Here is a 22644-nt window from a genome sequence, read left to right as displayed (position 1 = left end):
TGGGAAATCTCCAGGAACTAGACCTATTCTTATTGAGGGAAAGGAAGCAAGCAATGAATGAAGGCAGTATAGATACCTCATATACAATAGTCAGAATGCTTTTTTAATGCTATTAAATTTCTTTTCTTTCAAATCTATTTCTCAACTTTGTATGATGAAGGCTACTTTTTCCCTTAAAACAATTCAAATTTCAGAGCAGAATTCTGTGAGATATGAAATTTTCTTTACCAAGTTACACTTTAGCATCAATTTTTGCTGGAACACACCCATCCCCTGAAGGGCAAAACTTCTAAGAGTTAGTAGTCTAGTGCAATAACAACTGACATCCAAGATAAATTAATGACAAGCCAGCAGCAAATTTCCCTCTATTTCACATGAGTACAGTTTGGTGTTGCAATCAAATAGCATCTATGTCAAGTCTAATCAGATACATATTAATCATATGCTTAAGAGTTTTGGGGCCCTTGCATTTGTCAAGGGAAGGCTTCATCTCTGCACACAAATAAATGACAAGCATTCCTCCACGTAACTATTTTCTAGAGCTAGCCACTGAGAACCACAGCACAGCTCTTGGACAGTGCATTTTTTCTGACATAAACTGTAAACTGTCCCTGGGTCCCATCCTGTCTCAGACCTCCCAAGATTGCTTCTATTCAAAAACCAATCTGCCAAGTAAGTCCAAGTAAGTAAAGATATGGCCAGCAAGAATCATTTCTGACCTGAGAGGGGACTGACTTCCCACTAAGCCCGGGTAGACAAGGGCTGTTCAGATTTCAAAATCCTTAGAGTACTTTAAGCTACCTCGAATTATTTTCTAGTTTTATAAAGTTTTAAAATACCTGTACGTGCAGAAATTTTAAAATATACATCTATACATATACATAGCTATACATCTATATCTATATATACATTTATATATGTCATAGTCTTAAGATAGGGCTAAGTATATAGTAAAAGCTTGGAATATGGGGGCAGTGAGCTTATACAAATGAACAAATGGAAATTGTTTCTTGACCCTGGTGATTTCCTATTTTGGAGCAAAAGAAAAGAATTTACCAAGAAGAGAAAAGAAAGCAAAGCAAAGTCCACTCACATCAGCACAGTGGAAACTAGGAGCAGCAGATGGCACCTCCCTATTGGGGATTATGCAGCTGCCAATTCACCACAATGTGGACCCCAGTGTCCCTGATTTCCCAGCCCTCCTACCCCCAGGCTCATATGCTACCTGAGGAAACCATACCTCTTCTTCCAGCTTTACCACCTTGGCCTGGGCGTTACTCAGGGCCTGATCTCGGATTTCGATGTGTCGTCTTTGGTCCTCATTGTTAGAACGGGCAGTGGCCAGCTCCGCTTCCAGCTTCTCCTTCTCACGCTGGCTTTCTTTATCTGTCAGGACATTAAACGTCAACACTGCCAGCCTGGAGCTGGCTCAAAGCCTTACCTGAGCAAAACTGACACATCATACCCTTTACTAGATAGCCTACTGTCCTAGTGCACAGCTGAAGAACCAGTATACCCAAGATCTGGACTCTATCACTGGCTCTACCACTAACTTGCTGTAGAAATTCAGAAAAGTCACTTAACACCTTAATGGTTGTTGAGCAGAAGCAATGAGAAAATAGGTGCAATGTGTCCCAAAAAGTATTAGGCATTACACAAAGAATACAGACACACACATACACACACACACACACACACACACACCCCTCAGAAGAAAAGGTAGACTCGTCCCCTCAATTTTATTTCTTCCAAATTGTCTTACACTGGCAAAAGAGCAATTGAGCTCAAAACATTTTCCCCATTGTTTCCTCATGACAGTACATTAAATAGAACTAAAAATGATATTTCATAAACTGGATAACAGTTCAAGCCCACCCTTCATGCACTAACATTACTTTGTAACTGAGATAAAGTCTACTTGACAACATGTCCTCTCCACGGAAAACGTAACCCAACATCACCCCCTAACCCAACTCACTTTATCTCAGCATCTGCTTCTCTTGGGAATCCAATGTCTTTTTCTTTTAATTTTTTTTATTATACTTTAAGTTCTAGGGTACATGTGCTCAACATGCAGGTTTGTTACATATGTATACATGGGCCATGTTTGTGTGTTGCACCCATTAACTTGTCATTTACATTAGGTATATCACCTAATGCTATCCCTCCCTCCTCCCCCCACCCCACGACAGGCCCCAGTGTGTGATGTTCCCCTTCCTGTGTCCAAGGGTTCTCATTGTTCAATTCCCACCTATGACTGAGAACATGCGGTGTTTGGATTTTGTCCTTGCGATAGTTTGCTGAGAATGATGGTTTTCAGCTTCATCCATGTCCCTGCAAAGGACATGAACTCATCCTTTTTTATGGCTGCATAGTATTCCATGGTGTATATGTGCCACATTTTCTTTATCCAGTCTATCACTGATGGACATTTGGGTTGGTTCCAAGTCTTTGCTATTGTGAATAGTGCTGTAATAAACACATGTGTGCATGTGTCTTTATAGCAGCATGATTTATAATCCTTTGGGTATATACACAGTCAAAGATAATACAGTAAAACTGAAAGCCATGTTATGCTTTTATCCTACTCCTTCTCTGGTAGGATAGGCTAGGTGTGGAGGGAACACTGTAAAGAACAGGGCAAAGTTAGATGGAAAACATCAGGATCAGAGGAAGAAAGGCAGCCATTTCACCTGAAAAAAACATCCTCTTTTTGCGACTCTCCTTTTCTCCCTTTAAGCCTATTAGCATTTGAAAGTTCAGTTTTTTAAAATAAAGTAATCCAATATGGCTGGGCAGGGTGGCTCATGCCTGTAATCCCAGCACCTTGGGAGGCTGCAGTGGGCGGATCATGAGGTCAAGAGATAAAGACCACCCTGGCCAACACGGTGAAACCGTCTCTACTAAAAATACAAAAATTAGCTGGGCATGGTGGCGTACGACTGTAATCCCAGCTACTAGGGAGGCTGAGGCAGGAGGCTGAGGCTGAACCCGGGGGCTGAACCCGGGAGGTGGAGGTTGCTGTGAGCCGAGATCACGCCACTGCACTTCAGCCTGGTGACAGAGCAAGACTCCGTCTCAAAAAAAAAAAAAAAAGTAATCCAATATGCTTGGGTGCTTACACACACACATATATATGTATATATACATATATAAAAAAAAGTGTGTATATATACATATATAAAAAATGTGTGTGTGTGTATATATATACTTGCATATATACAAAAACATGTGTGTGTACATATACTTGCATGTGTGTGCCCATGTGTATACAAATATACTCTCTGACCTTAGAATGGAAGAGGTTAGTGGGCACATAATGGTCTTTCGGGCTTGGGTTTTAAAGAGAGCTCAGATGAGCAGCATCTATATGAGGGTTTAATAAATATCTGTGGATGGATATAAGAAAAATAGAGGAAGAAAGCACCAGTATGAGACAGTAGCCAAAACTATAATTTTTAGGAGAATGAAAGAACATGATCACAAGCTAGCATTTGTATGTTAATAGAGATTTATAAGTAATCTCTAAACAGATTTTACACTTTGTTCCATATACTATTCTTATCTCAATCTGCCCTCTTCTAGTGGCTGGCTGTACCTTGTTCCAGTACCCACAGCTAATGAGAATATGAGAATATTATACCTGAAGTGATATCACTGAATTCCAACAAAGTAATTCTCACTCTTCCCAAATGATCACTTAAAGATTTCATTGCTTATTCCTAGTTGTAGATGTCTGTTAGTGAAATGGACCCCTTGTGATTCCAGCAGGGGGAGGGAAAAATGAACCATCATGAAACATGCCAGGGCATTCTGTTCTTAACAAGGCCTGCCCTCAAGAGAAACTATTTAACCAGAACCTAATCTATGAGTTTTTGGGATTTTGTTTGCTTGTTTGTTTGTTTCCAGAGCCTAACTGACCCAGGGGAAAGGAAACATCCAACTCCAGTATGCTCTGGCCTTCTACACGAGAGAAAGAAATATCCAGCTGAAGCCCTTTCTAGTGATCCTGCACCACCTAAAGGGGTGAAAAAAAACCGAGATGCACTTGTGAAGTTCAGTCCAGAGGTACAGGCTCAGTAAAAGACTGATATCTAATCATAGGTCTAGAACATTTCCCTTTCCCCCAGATTTTACCATCACATCCCGAAAGGCCTATTTACCGCAGTGCCTTTTACCCCGTACATCAGGTCTGCCATTTCACACACGCAAAAAAAAAAAAAAAAAAAAAAACCTGCAAGCCATACTAAAAGGTGAAATATACAGTTTGAAAAGACAGGGCAAGCATCAGAACCAGACCCTGAGATCAGGCAGGGATACTGGAATTAACAGACTGTGAATTTAAAACAAATATGATTCATATGCTAAGGGCTCTAATGAAAAATGCAGACAGCATGCAAAATCAGATCAATAATATAAGCAGAAAGATAGACATGTTAAGAAAGAATCAACAATGCTAGATGGTAAAACAGAGGTAATTTTACCATCTTGTTTAACCTCACAATATTTGTAAGGATAAAATGAGATAGAATATTTATTTAAGTGAAAGAAATGTTAGAAAGCACAACCAAACGCCAAAAGAACTTACTACACAAAGCAGATGATGATCATTATCACCACGATTAATAATGAGAATCTGTAGATTCAAAACCTTTCATTGTGATACAACAGATTGTGTATACTAATTTTTAGTATGAGAAGGTTGAGAGTCACCTGACCTATAAAATTAGCAATTCCATGTTTCTGAATCAATTCATTATAACTACAGGGGACCATGACACAAGTAGTTATGTCCCATGTCTTTCCTCTCCTCTTAACTAAGACAGACCTCACACCAGAAACTCAAACAAAGTAGTTTTGATTTTTTGGAGGTTAAGTGCTCTTCATCTTGAGACTCAAACCTTAAGTTATAGGAGAAACTTCAATAGGGCAGCCTCACCTTCCTTCGCATTCTGACTTTGCATTTGGAAAGAAAGGAACATTTGTTGAATACGTATTGCATACCAGGTATTGTACTAGCTTAATCCTCAGAACAACCATACAAGGAAGGTACTATTCTCTTCTCCCATTTGCATATGAGAAAACAGAGACCCAGACAGCTTGACCAACTTGCACAAGGTCCCACAGTGGGTAAACAAGTAGTGGAGCCCCTATTCACACCCAGATTGGTTCTACTGTACTAGGCTGCCTTCTTCTAGGGTTGAGTTGGTTTGGTTTCTCTAGGATTCCTGCAGTACCTTCTCCAGAGAGGCTTTTCAAGAGGGCTTTCCTTTCTCCTGCCACAGTTCCAACCATGCAGGGCCCTGTCAATGTCCCAAGCCAAAAGAAATTAGGAGGGACAAGAGTCATGCCCTCTTCCCTGGCTAGTTGGTGAACTTCACTTTTCCCTCCTAGAGCCATTTGACAGTCTTTTGCTCTGCTGGTAATACCGTCTGATTTACTAAGTTAGCACACTGTATAAACCTGTAGAAGAGCTCCTAGGACACCTGAAATACCATCTCCATACAGAGAGGAGTATGATCTAGCTGATCCAGAACAAAGAATCTATACGTTTTGTTTGTTTTGATCTGAAAGTCTGCCACCCTCTTTCTGCCAGTGAACTAGCTCTGAGAGCAACTGTGATACCACAAAAGCAATTTCACAAAAATTTATACTAGGCACTGATGACACCAGAAAAACTACATTCCTTACTCTAAGATATGTTGACAAAGGAACAGGAGGTACACGGAAAAGAAAAAGAAAAAACCTGTTCTGAAGCCAGAGCACAACAGAATAACTCAGGAAGGGAGGGCGGTATTGTAAGTGAAGATCAAACGAACTTGTAAAAGCTCGCTAGAAGCTGCATGGAATGAGTTGAAAGGGTCATTTGGAGACCCAGCAAAGATGGAAGAGACTGACAAATCCCTACTGAGCACAACTACAGCCAGAGCTACACTGAGGGAGGCTGGGGGGAGAGGAAACCAGCTACAGGCATCTGCAGAAACGAGAGCAGTTCATCTGTTTCTCCCCGAGTAATTCTCCCTGTGGACTCAATCCACTACGAAGTTTTTATTGCTGGTTTTATTAAGGCAATTGGAAATAATTAGACATTGTCTAGCTGGGTGGGGTCCATTAGAGACCGATAAAGAAGAAGATTAATTCATTGTCATGGTCCTAGGAGTATTTCCAGACAAAGGAAACACTATTATGAGGAAGACACAGCTCTGCCCTCCCCCACATCCTCCAACTGTGCAGCCAGAGTCACTAGTTCAGGCCATAGGATTAGCTCCCCTTGCAATCTGCCACTGTGTAACAATAAATACTAGATGCCTAACAAAGGGAGCCCCAGATACAGGTGAAGTATTCCAAACACTATCATCAATCCTGCACATTAATCCTATCTCTACCAGAGCCAGCACACGGGATCTTCTAAGAAAATCCCTTCAACATGAAGGGACCTCATGTTCAGTAAGGCTCTTTATTTAGGTAGCAATGACACTAGCAGGGATTTCAACAGGCTTCTCTAGTTTAATGCTGAAGGAGCAATGTGATGTGACAAGATGTTGTGGCAAGCAGCCTTCTTGGCTTAGGAGGAAAAGAACAGAATCTTCCAACTTCATGCCTGAATAGGAAAAACAATCCTTAGGTGATATTGACTCTGCCCTGGCTGTTCTAAAAGGCTAAAGAGAACAGTGTAATCTTTTCACGCACCTTGCTCCCATCCACACATTAATACCTGTTTCTGCAGCTTGCAGACTTACTTTTTGCAAAGAGCTGCGAGATGGTTTTTCTGGTGTCCTCTGACCCTTCATATTCCTTCTCCGCAAGCTGCTTGTTGGCAGTCTCTAGACGCTCTGTGGAATTTGGAGACAATCAACAGGGTCTCAAATATAAACTATCATGCACATACTATTGGCCCTCTAAATACTGACCTTTGGTAAAACAAGCCTGTTTCTTCTTGTTAAACAGGAATGGGTGACTAACATGAGTTTGCAAATGTGAATCCCAAAATAATACTAGACCATGGCCGGGGAGGAGGAGGTAAGTATTTAATGCTTTCACTCCTCACTGCCAAAACCTAAGTTAACTGCAGAATTCTAAATTTCAATGAAATTATCCTTCCCCAAATATATAAAGATATCTTTCATTAACCAGAGAAAAAGAGCATCACAGTTACTATAAAGTCTTCAAACTCATGTAATGTCAAAGCTAGAAAGGGACAACTAGCAGCACGTATTTGGGCTGCCTGACTTTAAAGATAAAATAACCAAAATTCAAAGATAGATAGTAATATCCCTGACCGGGCACGGTGACTCATGCCTGTAATCCCAGCACTTTGGGAGGCCGAGGCGGGTGGATCACCTGAGGTCAGGAGTTTAAGACCATCATGGCCAACATGGCAAAACCCCTTCTCTACAAATACAAAAATCAGCCAGGCATGGTGGCACACACTTGTAATCCCAGCCAGCTACTGGGGAGGCTGAGGCAGGATAATTACTTGAACCTGGGAGGTAGAGGTTGCAGTGAGCCAAGATTGTGCCAGTGCTCTCCAGCCTGGGTGACAGAGCAAGATTCGAACTCACAAAAAAAAAAAAAAAAAAGAGAGAGAGAGAAAAAGCAATAAAGAAAGTACCATCCCCAAGTCAGTAGTTTTGAACGTGCTGAAGGCACTTTAAAGTAGAAATATTTCCCAAAGTCTTCAATATTATCAGGTGAAAGTCAAAAATAAAAGGAGTCAGTGAGTCCTGGAAATAAGAGAGGACATTATACTTCAAGCTTGCACGGTCCAAGGGCATGCCTCTGCAAAACCTGTTAAAAAGAAGAGGCAGCACCTATTGTGGGGGTGGGCCAGGTGGGTCCAGGGGTCCCAGCAGGGATCCTGCCTGATAAACACATCAGCTCATCGCTCAGAAGACCAGTGAGGTGCATCCACACTTTGATCAATCAAGCTTGGGACTGAGCACTATTGCAGTCATAAAAAATTAGCCTGGCACATGCCCAGCCATTTACTGCCCATACCGGTGGGTTGGACAGCCCCAAAGAGCCTAGTTGAATCTTGCTCAGCCCTTCCCTTCACCACCCTGCAGTTGCTTCAGAAGTACAAAGACAAGTCCTTTGGTTCCCTCACCTCTCAGATCCCTGTTGAAATCATGCATCCTCCGAATCTCGCCCTCTAGCTTGTTTCTCATGGCTTTCTCTAGGGCCTCTCTTTTGGAGGATGACTTCACGAGGTTCTCATATGCCTCTGAGACGCGCTGGATTTCTGTCTCCACCTTAACAACAACAGAAAAGAAGATGGTGGTGATGGTAGGAGGTTGATGGGGAAAATGGTCTGAAAACAAACATGCAAATCCTCGGTGACAGCTTCTTCCAGGGCTCACAGATGGCCAGGAGGCAAGCATAACACAGTCAGACGAGAAAAGTTTCAAGGAAGGATCTCCACCTTCAACCATAAGCTTAGTAATTCACTCATGGTGCCATGGTCTTTCCTCGGGTTAAAAAAATAGACACTTTCTACCTTCAGAGGAGATGGTAAGACAGAATAAATTTTATAAATGGTTATAAAGAATTTTAATTTCTGAAGAAAACTCTTAATTTTGAAAATATTAGTAATAATATATATAGTATATAGATACTTTATTCCAAAGCATTCAAAGGGCTTTCACACGTTGGTTCCAGTCTGTACTGATTATCTGACTAATAAGCAGGATACCTCTTCTCATTTTAGCAGAGAGAAAAGTTAAATTGCCTCTGAAGAGCAACTGTCAGCAGCAGAGACCAACCCTAAAAACCCCAAGCTTCATGAAGCAGTTCAGTTCAATTTAACAAACATTTACCAAGGACCAAATATTTATACCAACTCTGTAAAGTACTATTGGGGGTGTGTAAATATGAATGAGAACATTTCCACTGCCCTCAAGGAGGTTTCAATCCAATCGAATGAAAGAATACAGGGCAAGATACATCTTTAAGAAAAGTAGAAGTAGTGCCATAAAGTACAGACAAGGAAGAAGTTATTCCTGTTTGGGGGAAGTGGGGAGGAGAACAGTATCTGGGAAGAGATGGCATTTAGAGTCAGATCCTGAAAGCTGGGTCAGATTTCAATGAGCAGAGGTGAGGGGAAGGGTATTCTATTCTGAGTAAGCAAATGCATTCCCAGAATGACCAGTCGTCTAATTTGGCTGGACACTGTGGGGTACACAGAGGGAACCTGGCGAGATATGGCTGCTAAGATAGACTGGAGTCAGATCATAAAATGCTTTTAATGCCAGGCATTTGGGCTTTATCCCATAGTCAGTGGGAAACCAGTATAGATTTTTTAACAGAAATTCACAATCATAGTTGTGTTTTATGACACCCCTGCAAATCTCATAAAATGGGGAAAATAAACTCAAAGAGAAAGAGTCTTGCTCTGAATCAGCCACAATCAGGCAGAAAATGAGAAATTAGACTCCACAGTCTTTCTGTAACTAGTATAGCTCCATTGCACATATAATAACCACACAGATATTTGCATATAATTTGTATAAGACAAATAAACCTATGGCCTATTAAGCAATTTTCAGATTAAATTGGACTCTGCAACCATTCTGCATTCCTTCTGTGTTTTCCACTATCCTGTTTAACAAAGCTCAGGGTACTTTCTGGGGAGAAATATCAGGCCCCTAGTGGGACACTAGAGGAAAGGTAAGGTTGCCAAACCAGTCAGATTCAACACGCCTCCGTGTCCAAAATTCTGCCAGAGACAGGACTGCCTGCAAACAAATAAGGCTTACACCACGGAAAAGAGCAGACTCAAAAGTGTTTTTCTCTTCACAGATGGCACCAAGATAGCAGCACAGAAGGTGAAAACTGGTGAATGGCATTTAGAGACAAGATCTGCAAGGCCTGCGCCTGATGAAGCTTTTGCATGAAACTCAAGCGCTGGGGACAGAAAATAAACATTTCTATCTGAAAGAGCAGGCTTGGTGTTGGTCTGCTCTGGGCAGCGCTTATAGTTCAAGGCTGTCCAGTTGTGCACAGAATGCAACACCTGGAAGGCAGTGTCTTTCCTCAAGGTGTGCAGACTGCTATTTCAAGATCTTATACTAATCCTTCCCCTACCCACTGTATAGATACTCTATCCTTCAAAAGGGCAAGTCCCACAGCTCTCAGTAGGGCCTTCCAGGAAAAGCCATCACAGAAGGATAGATCCACTGGTTTGGGCTGGGTGATGGTGGGGGCAGAGAGGAGGGTGGCAGCGGGTTTTCCAGACTTACTCTGTCTACTTACTCCCCTCATGAGCCTCGGGCCTTTTCATTTCCTCCAGTACTACCTGGGATCTACCTTAATTTTCCCCACTATTCTTTTCCTCTCCTGCTCCACCTTCCCCTCTACTCTACCTGACACTGGGTCAGCCTCTACTTTCCCAACACTCAAGCTGTTCCAGTTACACTTATTTGAGGCATCTTTTCCCATCTTGGGGAACAAACAACAGCAATCCTATTCTGTTCCTCTTCCCTGTCACTGGCTGAACCCACACACACACACACACACACACACACACACACACACACACACATACAATCACCCTGGATCCTTTGGCAAAAAGGGTCTGTAGAAGAGCTGGGTTCATCCTTCAGTGATTGTATCAAAGATGGGCTGGGATCACTCTGAAGAGAGAGTTTGGAGAGGGGGTGTCAACTGCTAACCTCATCAGCCAGGTTGGGTTTCCAGTGTATGGATATAATTAATTTATTCCACCAAAGTGATGGGGGCAGGGATATAGTTAAAATGAGGGGGTGAAAATACAAAATCAGGGAATAGCCGGGAAGAAACAATTCTCAGAGCACTCCAACAACCCTCATCCAGATTTAGGAAAACTAAGGGACAGGGAAGCCATTTTCCTATATAAAAATCCTGTTTGCCAGGCGTAGTGGCTCACGCCCGTAATCCCAGCACTTTGGGAGACCGAGGCGGGCGGATCACCTGAGGTTGGGAGTTCAAGACTAGCCTGGCCAACATGGAGAAACCCCGTCTCTACTAAAAATACGAAATTAGCCAGGTGTGGTGGCACATGCCTGTAATCCCAGCTACTCAGGGGGCTGAGGCAGGAGAATTGCTTGAACCCAGGAGGCGGAAGTTGCAGTGAGCCAAGGTTGCGCCATTGTATTCTAGGCTAGATGACAAGAACGGGGCTCTGTCTCCAAAAAAAAAGAAAAAATCCTCTGCTGATAATAAGCTCCCATCTCCTTTAGGCTCCCAGATTTGATGCCTGTTTACAAATACTCAGCTTCATTCAGGCCTCTGAAATTTCTACTCCTGGTGTTTCCTAAGGACAGAGTTTCTGGACAATACAAGGCATCCCCCTGTCCCTTCCCCACCTTCACCCTCACCTCTCTGAACAATTCACATTGTAGGGAGACCAAACCACATGAGCTCCACAATGACAAAAGCTGCAAAGAAGCTGCCAAAGGCATAACGCTATTCACCAGCAGCCCCTGGAAGCCAAGAGCTAAGGTTCCTCGCTTGGGGTACTCCAGAGCTAAAGTCCCAGCTGCAGGAGCGGGGCGGGCAGAGAAGAATGTGAACTGGAGATACAATCCTTTTTCTATTTCCTCAGCCTAGGGCTGTCACCTGTCACCCAGCTGTGGTGTTAAGCCCCTCCTGCCCCCAACACACACCAGAGAAAGAGAGCAGATGTTGAATTTGAGCTGCAGAGAGGGACCAAATCAAAGGGTGGGGAGGAGGGATTGTTGAAAGAGAGTTACTATGAGAACTCCCACTAGGAAAAGTATTCTGAGCCTTTTCCAGAACAAGGCAGGACCGCTCTAACTTTAGCTGGTGAGATTTTTCTAAGAACTACATTTATTTTTACATTTAAGATTCAAATTCATATTTGGGAAAATGTGACCAAGACAATGAGCCTTAAGGTGCTGTCAGATCCTTTACCTATACAGGCATCACCAGTATTCTTATCAAAAAGTATCACTGCCTTTTGGAATTCTAAAAGAATCAATCACGTTTTCTTTAGGACTACGGCATCTGGAAAAACTGTATAATTATTTTTCTCCTTGTGTAAATGTAAGACATTACTTCTCCTAGGTAGACAGGTAGAAGGCTTTTTCCGAAGTTTGACCCATATCTAACCTCCAGATATAAAAGTCCTGAAGATCTGCCACAAGTAATGCTGGGATTCACAAGTGGACACTTTAATGTGGATATTAAACAAGTCCCACAAATAAGACTTAGAGGCCCTAATATCCCAAAACGGAAGCCTCACCTTCTGCAGTCTTGCCACCTTCTCATAGCATCCTTCCAACTCCTGCCGCAAGTTCCGATTCTCATCTGAGAGGATCTCAACCATCTGCTGGGCTCTGGAAACAATGGCAAAAGGGTCTGCTGGCACTGGCTGATAAGAAGCAGAGGATGGCTGAGCCCGAGGCATAGCTGAATAGGCCTCTCCTGGCTGCTGCTGTGGCTGCTGCTGCTGCTGTTGGTGGTGATGATGATGATGGTGCTGCTGCTGCTGTTGCTGCTGCTGCTGACTCAGGCCAGGTTGGGAGAGACGATAGTGATCCCCCTGGTGAGCCTGATTAGGAAGGAAATGCTGCTGCGGCCTAGGCAGGTGAGCTGAATGGTCTCCCTGGTTTGGGACCAAGGGGTGTCGGGCAGGAGACAATCTAGTGGATGCTGGAGATTGTAGCAAGGGCAAGGACCCCCCAGAGGTCAGAGAAGAAGTAGGGCTGTGAGGCTGAGAGCTCCTGGTTGACAATGGCAATGAGATGTCCTGCGCTTGCCTGTAAAACATGAAGGGCAGGTGCGGGTTAATTTCTCTCCCAAGGCACTGGGGGAGAAGGGCTCACAAAAGTGAGATGAGGAGGCTTCTGATGCCCCCAGGACACCTGCAAAACGAAGAGCAGGCAGGGTCTGACTATGGGGAAGTCTAACCCTGCCTGCTCTATCTCTGCAAAGACTACAGCCCTTTTCCAGCCTGACCTTCTGTGACTCTGCCTGACAAACAGAGGTGTGATCCCATGAGGGTCAGAACCAGACAACCTCCATGGTCATTTTGTGAAAATCGTAGTGATACACACTTGTATACCCATTTGCTCAAGTCTAAACATTTCAAACCATTCTTCTACAAGGTAATTTTCATCTCATTATTTTAAATTAAACCTTTTCTGACATTATACATGTGGTACAGCACACATAAAGATCCTAGTTAAGAAACTATGTTCCATTTGCCAGGAAGGAAACAACGAACAGCCATAGAAACCACCCCTCATCTTGCTATCTGCACCTCCCTTTAGTAATTCATACATTCACCAAAAAAAAAAAAAAAAAGGCAAAACAAAACAAAAAAAAACTATTCAAGGATTGGTAGATACTTATATTACAGACACTAAATAATTATTGTTGCTTCCAGTTGTTAATGATTTAATGATTCCCATTAGCAGTAACCATAAAAAGACTTGAAGAGGGTTACAAGCAATGCTAACATACTATTTTTGGTGTAATGAATCACAAAATGTAAGAACTGGAAAGGCCTTATAAGAAAATTATTTAGTTCAACCCCATCACTGGACAGATGGGGAATGAGGTCCAGAAAGGGGAAATGATCTGCCAAATATTAGAGTGGTAGTGCCAGGGTAGAATCCTTCTTTCCCAATTCCCATTTTCTGGCTTTTTCTACTACCATAATATATTGATTTCTGTGTACTGATATTCAGATTTCCAGCCTATTGGCCATAGAAAGTTCCAGAAAGAGACCTTTGGCACATTATTTAATGTGGCTCTCCCATTTTTGTACCCAATTACCAGGTACAAAATGCTAACATCTAGGTATAAACAATTCCTACCTAATGACTATTAGCCATTAAGGGAAACAATTAAGAGTATGTGGATGGATCACTTCCACTGTCACCACTACCAGGAATAATATCTGTCAGCGTGCACTGAAGACAAAAAGCTTGTTCATCCCCTAGCTCATGCCCAATTAACCTCATATGCTCCCATGTCCTGTGGACGCTTGTTCTACCGTTGGTATTTCTCAATCCAGGGAAGACAGATGGCTAAGTGCATGGGATCTGGATCCCAACAGAGGGAGTCTGGAGACCTCTTCTGCTGCTCACGAGCTGTGTAACTTTGCGCAAGTTACTTAATCTGCATGAGCCCGTTTTATTCTTGAGGTCACAAATAAATTGCAAAAATACTGAGGTCTTCTCATTTTTGGCGCAATAGGAATTACAAAGAGTCACTTCTCTACCTCCCAGTGAGATAAGCTGATCTTGTTAGCTTGTTACTTAAAGGATATCCATTTAATCTTTGCAATAAATTGCATAAAATTCATGGTGGAACTGGGACAAATAACCAGGAGCAATTAACTTTTAACTGGCATTCCAGATGCTAAAGCACATTCCTCACACACACACTCCATTTACCATTACTGTTCATTTATCCATGTTTACAAGGGATCTTCACTATAAGGGCTTTGTATAGCTATAAAATCATTCCAAACACTTTCTCATGGATACCCAATAACCTAGATCTTCCCAAGAGTCCTCAAACCTGTTCAAACCCTGGATTCTGTCGCTCAGCCCCATCTATGCCTCTGGTGTACCCACATTCTTCCAATCACATACATCTGTCATTATAAATAATTGCTGAATATTGAACAGGGCATGCGAACTCTTTGGGCAAAGAAGAATTGACATGGTACTCATGAGTACAATTGGAAAGTTGCTGCCATACATAATATTTTTCCCCAGAGCTCAAAGCACTCATTCAATCAAAAGCCTGGGAGTTATTTATACATTTATTTGGTGAAGAGTTCCTATTTTCCAGTCTATGGATCTTCAGTTTCCTCACAGGTAAAAGACTATGTGCTCTTTTCTCTCTTTGAATGAGAGCTATTATAATTTCTACATGTCTACAGAGTTAAAATATAATGTCCTGAGATTTGTTGGGGCTTGTGTGCCTCTTTTCTGCTTTGTGGGCAGAAAAGAGGGGCTTACGTTTCATGTTCTCCAATGCAGCTCTCAAATTTTAAGGGAAAAAAAAATCACTATATTAACCTTCGTTTTTGTTCCCAGAATTTGCAAGTCCAAGGCCTGGAAGGTATTCTCTTTTAAAGACTGAACGCCCAGTTCTGAATTGGGCTTTCTCTCCACAGCTCCCCTGGGCCTCATCAAGCAACCCAGACCTCTCTCTCAAACAAACTCGGCCACTGGCCTCCCTCCTGCCTGGAGACTGAAAGGCCCCTCCACTCCCTGGACGACAGCACATGGCCTTCCAGGGACCTTGGGAAGGAGGAGACCATGAGGTCTGCAGAAGGAGGTCTCTGGGGTCAGATAAGCTGAGGATGAAGATAAACAGAGACAAGGCAGCTGCCCCTCAGTTCCCCAGACTGGAAAAGGAAGCAGATCTCAGTGCATTGTGATGTTGGGAAAACCAAGGCAGGCCGTCACTTGTTTGCAAACAAGCAACGGCTTGGGCAGTGGCAAAGGGAGAGAAAGCCCTTCAGTGAAGAACTCAATCTGGGCTTCAGCATCCTCTCACCCGGGAAAAGCAGGATGGAATGAACACTGGGGTGAAGCTCCCCCTGAGAAAAAAGGATTAAGGAATGACAGGGGATAAGGCAGAGTGTGTGTGTGTGTTGGGCGGAGAGGTGGGGGAGGGATGTCAGAGGAAGCCAAAATATACCCCAAATTAAATAATAACAGTAAGAGTAATGACAGTAATAATAAAGGTGGCAGCCACATGAGCAGCACACTCTCCAGGTCCTTCAGCACACAGCAGCCTGAATCACTCCCCACTGACACGTTAACCAGGAACAACAAGCCGCCTGCAGACAACAGAATCACATGATTCCATGCAAGCCCTGACCTGCCTCCTGCCACTTCCCTCCCTTCATCCTGCTCCTTCCTAAGGCTACCTGGGCAACTGGGGCTCTGCAGAAAAGGGGACATAGCATACATGCAGGACAAGGGCCAGTGACTAAAATCAGGATCCTCCCCAAAGTTGGGGGAATGGGGTGGGGTAGGGGGTACACTCCTCCCAGAGACAGTAGTAAGGACACAAAGGGAAAGTAAAAGCCACTCCACCCAGCTGACATAGCACCTTCCACCCTGCCACATCGATGACTGGGAGTCCTCACCCTCTGCAGCCACACACACATGCACACATGTGCATGCACACACACTCCACACTCCTGGCACACACATGTGCAATCCTGCACACACACTCTCACCAGAGCAGGTGCCACCCAATAGCCTGGAACTCGACTGATCCTCACCACAGAAACTGTCTTTCCCAGGCTCTGCAATGGTGAATCGGTGAATCTGTGAATCCTGGAGCAGGCTGCAAATTCCTGATGGTTTCTCTTGCACAACCAGCTCTGCTCTGAACTACAGAGTTAGGTCACCCTTAGATTCCACTAAACAAGGATTTCAAGAAACCTCGGATCTGGGCATGATTTCAACAACTGAAAGGAGGTGGCTGCTTTATAAACAGAAATGATTTAATTTTTAAAAGCAGTTGATAAATATATAAACCCAGGATGCAGAAAAGGTTCAGCACTTAGAAAGACAAAGACTCTGAAATTTTAAAATTCTTCAGATGGCTTGGCCTTGTTTCTCATCTGGAGTTCTGGGCATTCAAGGTATTTATTTTTTAAGTGGGGAGAGGAAGACATAAGAAAGATGAAGTAATAAAAGGATTGTTTATAATTTTGTTCATTTTAACAGCAAATCTCCAGCAGTTCACTGCATCTCTAAAAGCAAACAAATGTTTTCTTAACAGCAATTTGTTCAAAAAGCTTGCTTTGCATCCTGATCTGTAATTTGTGGATTAAGGGCTCAGAATGTAGTCTTCTAATTGGCTGCTGCTAGCAGCAGTTACTTGGAAAGGTACTCAAAAACTGTATAGCTAGTTGGTTAAAGGAAATGGAGGAGGGAAAATGTGTCACCACCTTAAAGCAGTACACTTCTGGAAAGCAGTTCAACTACCTCCTTTTGCCAGTAATATGTCAATAGGTGCCACTCCCTCACGCAGGGCCCTGCAACAATTTTACAGCCAGAATTTGCCTGATGCAGACCCAAATTTCATATAGAGCATCCTCCCACTAGGGCCATTTTAGGTTTGCTTATTCATCAAGCATTATCAAGCACTCTGCTGCTCTCCCATAGAGAAAAACTTGTTACAGCAAAACTGTGTATTAAAACGTTGCTCAACAAGGGTAGATCAGCATGGGCTCTGTTGCTTTTGAGGACAGAAAGAAAGAGAAATCCACAGATAACTTAGGTGGGAGGATAAAAAAATATGTATCTTCCTGTAAAATACATGCAGCTAAATTTCTCCGGTGGTTTAATCAGGATGGGAAAAAAGAAAAAAAAGAAAAAAAAAAAAAAAACCCTCTTTGGGCTCCCTATTATTTATTTAGGGAGATCAAAGGGCTTTTCCATCTAGCTTCAAACACTGTGGGAGTCATTTCAGATCACAAACAATACTGGTGAATGAGTTCTGAAAATAGCTTTCCTAGGAAGGCGGGCTGTGTGCTGAGTGGGGCTGTGGCCTCTGCTCCACACCCCAGCCAACACACTCCCCTCCCACAAGGCAACAGACGTCAGCCCATCAACAGACTCTTCCATACTGATGGGAAAAGTAAAACAGAAACCCCCAGCTTCATTGATATTTTGCTGGCTTGAATGGGTTTCCACTAAGTGAAGCAGTCTTGAACAGATCAACCTTTCCCCGGGTCTTCCGTTTCATTGGTCAGATGGGAATCTGGTTCCTGATCTCTTTTAAACCTGAGTGGCCCTGTCGGTTACCCCATTTCCTGTTCCAAGACACTTATCAGAACATAGGCTCCTGCCCTTTGAAAGCTGCACAGAGGAGGTTGAAGGGTTAGGAAATCAACCTGGGTTAAGAGGGAAAAAAAAATCCTAAACTGGCAACGTTAGGGGTGGAGTCCAAAGCGAACTGCCTCTGGCTAAAAAAACAGGACCTGGAGGGCAAAACAAAGAAATACCAGGAAATGCTAGGTGCCTTCTCTTACTTTCACCCTACTCCACCCCATGACTGCCTTCTCTCCTGAGTCACTCAATGAACTTCAAGCCAGAAGGTTTTTTCCAAAATAAGCAAGTAGGGTACAGGAGACAAAGAGGTAGACATCAAAGGACATCACAGACCTAGTCTGTGAGCTGCATATAGATGAAGGCCAGCCTAGGACCAAGCACTTCACACCTGATGGCCACCCATCATTACTCACGGTCATGGGGCAGGATGCCACACTTAAATGCCACCATTGGTGCCCACAGTTTAAACCTTTTCTCCTGCCCTATATGTTGAAATACTACTGATCAGAGACATGGCCCAAATACTAACAACAGGAACAATGAACAGAATCATAGAATCATAAGATCTAGTGAATATAGCAGTGGGACAAAGGACCTCTGAATAATTAAGAAGTATATATAGGAACAACTAAGTATATAAGACAGAAATGGTACTATTTTTCCTTCTGTATTTTAGCATCTGACTAAAATTTCTATATGATGTGATGGGAATTTAACTCAAAGGTTTAAAAATGTGACAGGCAACTAATAAATTTTCTACCAAAAAAAAGATACAACAGTCCAGATTTCATAAACTGCAAGCATAAGGCAAGTAACATTCTGAACCTACATACATACATAGCTCCCCCACCATAACATCTGGGTATTTGTTTAGTGTCCAAAAGAATAATGGTAATTCTATGGAAAAATGCTAACTGACAAGAAATACACAGATTTGTTTGCAAAAATAAATGATGAGAACTTCATGGAGGGGAATATGTGCAAGTGATAGGATGTTCCAGACTAATTAAAGTGCAAGGTAATTTGCTTCTACTTCTCAAGGAGGGTTTATGAGAAACACAGACCCCTTCTTCAACATCCTAGGAGACAGGACAGCGAATAGCTGCTGAAATCAAGACTTTTGCTCCTGTTCATCCACTAGGCCATTGAGGCCACGCTCAACCTACAAAGCTAAGGGATTGTTAATACAGTGCTAATCATGGCTACAGAGGCTACAAATTCAGGTTGGCAGGCAATTCTCTAAGCCAGAAGCCTGTCATGCATTGCAGAGTTTGTTATACCAAACAGCTGCCCATTCCCTCCCTAAGATTCCCAACACACAGCAGAAGCTGGTTGGGGATGAGGTCAGGAAATGACAGAAAGAGAACTCTCTTACCTGGCTGCTCCATACTCAGGGGGATGCTGATACCTCATCAGTTGCCCCTCTGTTCTCCCTGGCTGGTTCAGGCGATGCTCACTATAGAAGTGCCCTGGCTCTTGGGGCTTGCACACTACAGATTGGGGTGGCATGCCCTTGAAGGGATACTCTGGTGGGGGGCCTCGGTGTTCCATGCCCTTCAGGCTATGCTGGTTAGGAAGTGGCCCTTGGGCCTTGTAGAATTCACTGGAACTTGTGGGATTCTTGTACAGGTCATTGGGTTGTGGTGGGGAGAGGGGAGCACTGGTAACAGGTGGATGGGCCTTAACTCCACTGGTGGCCAGTGACATCTGCATTAGTCGTTCACTCAAGGAACGGACATGCCCTTGCTTAAGGTCTCTGAGTCCTTCATCTTGGTGCATCTTTCCAGGATTGAGCCGCTGAACTGATGGGCGTCCCTCGGTCCTCATCTTCTGGTTGGTGACTCCAGTGACATAGAAGGCAGCTCCAACACTGGCATGCTGTTGGCCCCGAAAGTACTGGGACTGAACCTTGGCTTCTTCGTAAGTCGGGAGTTCTTCATTATTCTGCATTCTAGGAGACAGTTGCTTCTCCATGATGATGTTTTCTGACTGGATTTCCTGCCCCTGGGGTTCTTGTCGAGCAGCATGAGCCACAAGCTGTTGGTGGTGGTCTTGGGGACTCAACACATCACTCTGAGGGCCCAGGTTCCCACTGCCAGTGGGGAAAGGAGGGCCATTCCCTGTGGCTTGCTGGTGTATGGCAAGTAGGCTGCGATTCTCACTAGGATTGCCATAGCGAAGCTGCTCTTGTAGCAAACGCTGCAATACTGTGGTCCCTCCACTTGGCTGTTCTTCAGAATTTCTCATCTCTATTGCTGGTGGTGCCTTGTGAAGAGAGAGAGAAATTGGGCACCTGGGCTGCCCTTGACCTGGGAAGGGGAAACAGGAAGCTTAACACCCAGTTGATGGATAAATTAGTCCTCTAAAGGGAATGAAAATGGATATTGGAGGGTGAGGATTCTATTGCAGAAACAAAGTAGAGAATTTAACCTAAAATTAATAGATTTTTGGGGATTCCAGGCCCTAGCACTGATATGATGAGGAAAGTGGAGGCATAAGAGCTCTAGGCTTCCTCTTTCACTTTTAGCATGAGCTAAATATTCAATCTGGACTTAACTCCTAAGAATGCTTGAGAAACCTGGAACAGTCAAGTAGGGTAATTAAAGTGGGTAACTTTTCAAGGTCCATATTCACAGGCTTCATCTCTCTGTATTCTATTTAAGGTAAAAACCCAAATCTTATTACTGTGGAGGTGGGGGCAGGACAGTGGGGAAAATTACCCCATAACAGGACTTGTAAAGCAGCTCAGCATATGAAGCGAGCTACAAAATGCAAAATAAAGACTCAAATAAATAAAAGGTGAAGAGAGCTTGGCTTGCACCAGATAGTAATGATCCCTGCCTCGATGCAAATCTTTTTCTCTGATCTCATAAGGCTCTGAAACATCTTTTTAAAAAATCATTTTTGTAGTGTCCATTTTGGATGCTGCTTGGCTTAATAAGAGAAGGACTTGGAATACTTATTACTGACAAAGTTGCCTTTCAGCCCTCCCGAAATAGTCATCAAGATTTGTTGTTGTTGTTATTGGGTAGGAGAAGCTTAAAGGGGAAGCCTCTTTTATTTGAAGTGTGCCTCTGACAAAATTTAGAAATTGAAAAATATAAAGACCATCCTTCTGGAAAGGGTGTATGATTAGCATATCCCCTCCCTCACCACCAATTCTTCTAAACAGGTAATATGGGTTGACTGAAACTGATAACTTTAGTAACACAATTTAATATTCAAATTCTAATCATACTATTGGTTTACAGGGTATACAACTGATTCCTCTTTTCTTGACGTCTATTTTCTCAACTGAAAAATGACTGGTAGATGACTTCTCTCTCTCAGCACTGTACAGTATCCACTAATTCATTAGAGATTCAAAAATTCTTTGGACAGAATCTGTCATGTTAAGTATTGGAATTAAATAATAACGTTCAATAATGAAACTCTCACTTTAAGGATCTTTAGTAATTGGTGGAGAATGAAGATAATGTCACACAAAAAGTCACAATAAAGGTCAATTTAACCCGCATCAGGTTTCTAGATGGCAACTCTGGATCCCTGGCTCCCAGGCTCTTATTTCTATGATATTAAGTGGCCTGCAATCTCTCTGGAAACATGAACCCCCTTCCTTTGGTCATGCAGAGACAGAGTGACCCAGAATGTATATATAGTATATGAAGAAAGTTCATCTTCTCTCTTCACTTCTTGTTGGTTACTGCTACCTGGCTTCCAACTGTTGTGCTGGGCAGTCTGACAACACGAAGAGACCCTCCAAAGTCCCCTTCATCATATTCTCTTGGGAAGTGCACACCAGTGGGGTAAGCAACCAGTCCCTTTTCCATTCCTCCCAATGTGCCTCCAGGACTCCTGTACTTGAACTGTCAAATTGGGATATTCTGATAGGTTGACAAGCATAATATATAAATCTTTTTTGGTGCCCAAAACTAGAGAGATGACTACCAAATTACTTTTCCTTGCTCAAAAAATGGAAACAGGAACATGTATGGTGTTAAAGCAAAAATGACTTACATACGCTCCCTGCAAGGCAGGGAAATGCAGACACTGAGCTGCCCTGGACCCTGAAAAGTATACCACCCCCTCCCACGTCACATCCACCCCACCCTGCATGCACAGTCACACATGCATACACACATGCACACGCGCACGCGCGCGTGCACACACACACACACACACACACACACACACACACAGAAATATTCCGTACCTATTTCTGCTTTCTTTTAGGCTTAAAGCCTTGATCAGGATAGGGAATTCTTGCTTATGAGCAGCTCCAGAAACCGCAACGGCAGATTCCCTCTCCCCTAACACTCAGGTTCAGGGTAAGCGCCGCCAAGAGTCCAACCACTGGTCACTCTGAAATGTTCAGGAGGGGAAGGGAGGGAGAAATAAAAACGTCGTTTCTATTTTGCCACCAATGGCCAGCAGTTAACCAAACCAGTTCTTCCAAGAGAATGACTTGTCCTCCTATGGTGTTTGGCTTTTAAATGAGTAGCAGAGTCCATCTCCACTAGGGCAGAAAAGAAACCTCAGTGTCCAGCAGCTGTGTCCGGAAAGCCAGGCCGGTCTCCAGTGATGGAAATGTTCAGGTCTGAGACTAGAAAGGCTTGCTCTGTTCTGACCTCACAGCCCTAGAAAGCTACCACTTCCATTCCAAGTTGGAAGGGTGGATGATGACAAAAGCCAAAACCACTGTCGCCTTTAGGGTGCAACCTTTAAACTGCTATTAGTAGCAGGGGAGGTTAGTGAGGCTCACTGTCCCACATCCCAGAAGGGAGTGCAGTCATCATAAGGTAGGTTTTTGGTCAAAAAAAGAACACTC

At 43.3% G+C, this 22644-nt stretch overlaps 1 protein-coding gene across 4 annotated transcripts in view; it reads right to left on the bottom strand.

Annotated features, from left to right (window-relative positions):
* Window positions 1-22644, bottom strand: part of LOC105490487 (angiomotin) — a 65162-nt gene that overhangs the window by 26851 nt on the left and 15667 nt on the right. For 3 of the 4 annotated variants that reach the window (XM_011756205.3, XM_024795646.2, XM_024795645.2), the window contains exons 3-8: window positions 22030-22178; window positions 19192-20125; window positions 12242-12758; window positions 8108-8252; window positions 6741-6833; window positions 1241-1386 (exon numbers count right to left, since the gene is read on the bottom strand). In XM_011756205.3, coding sequence (XP_011754507.2) covers window positions 1241-1386; window positions 6741-6833; window positions 8108-8252; window positions 12242-12758; window positions 19192-20063 — 1773 coding nt within the window. In that variant the 5' untranslated portion in view covers window positions 20064-20125; window positions 22030-22178. Of the gene's footprint in view, window positions 1-1240; window positions 1387-6740; window positions 6834-8107; window positions 8253-12241; window positions 12759-16255; window positions 16337-19191; window positions 20126-22029; window positions 22179-22644 lie in introns of those variants that run through there. The other variant, XM_024795648.2, reaches the window with a different exon arrangement.

Source organism: Macaca nemestrina, chromosome X, assembly GCF_043159975.1.
Source record: "Macaca nemestrina isolate mMacNem1 chromosome X, mMacNem.hap1, whole genome shotgun sequence".
NCBI lineage: Eukaryota > Metazoa > Chordata > Mammalia > Primates > Cercopithecidae > Macaca > Macaca nemestrina.
This window is presented reverse-complemented; position numbering and strand designations above follow the sequence as displayed.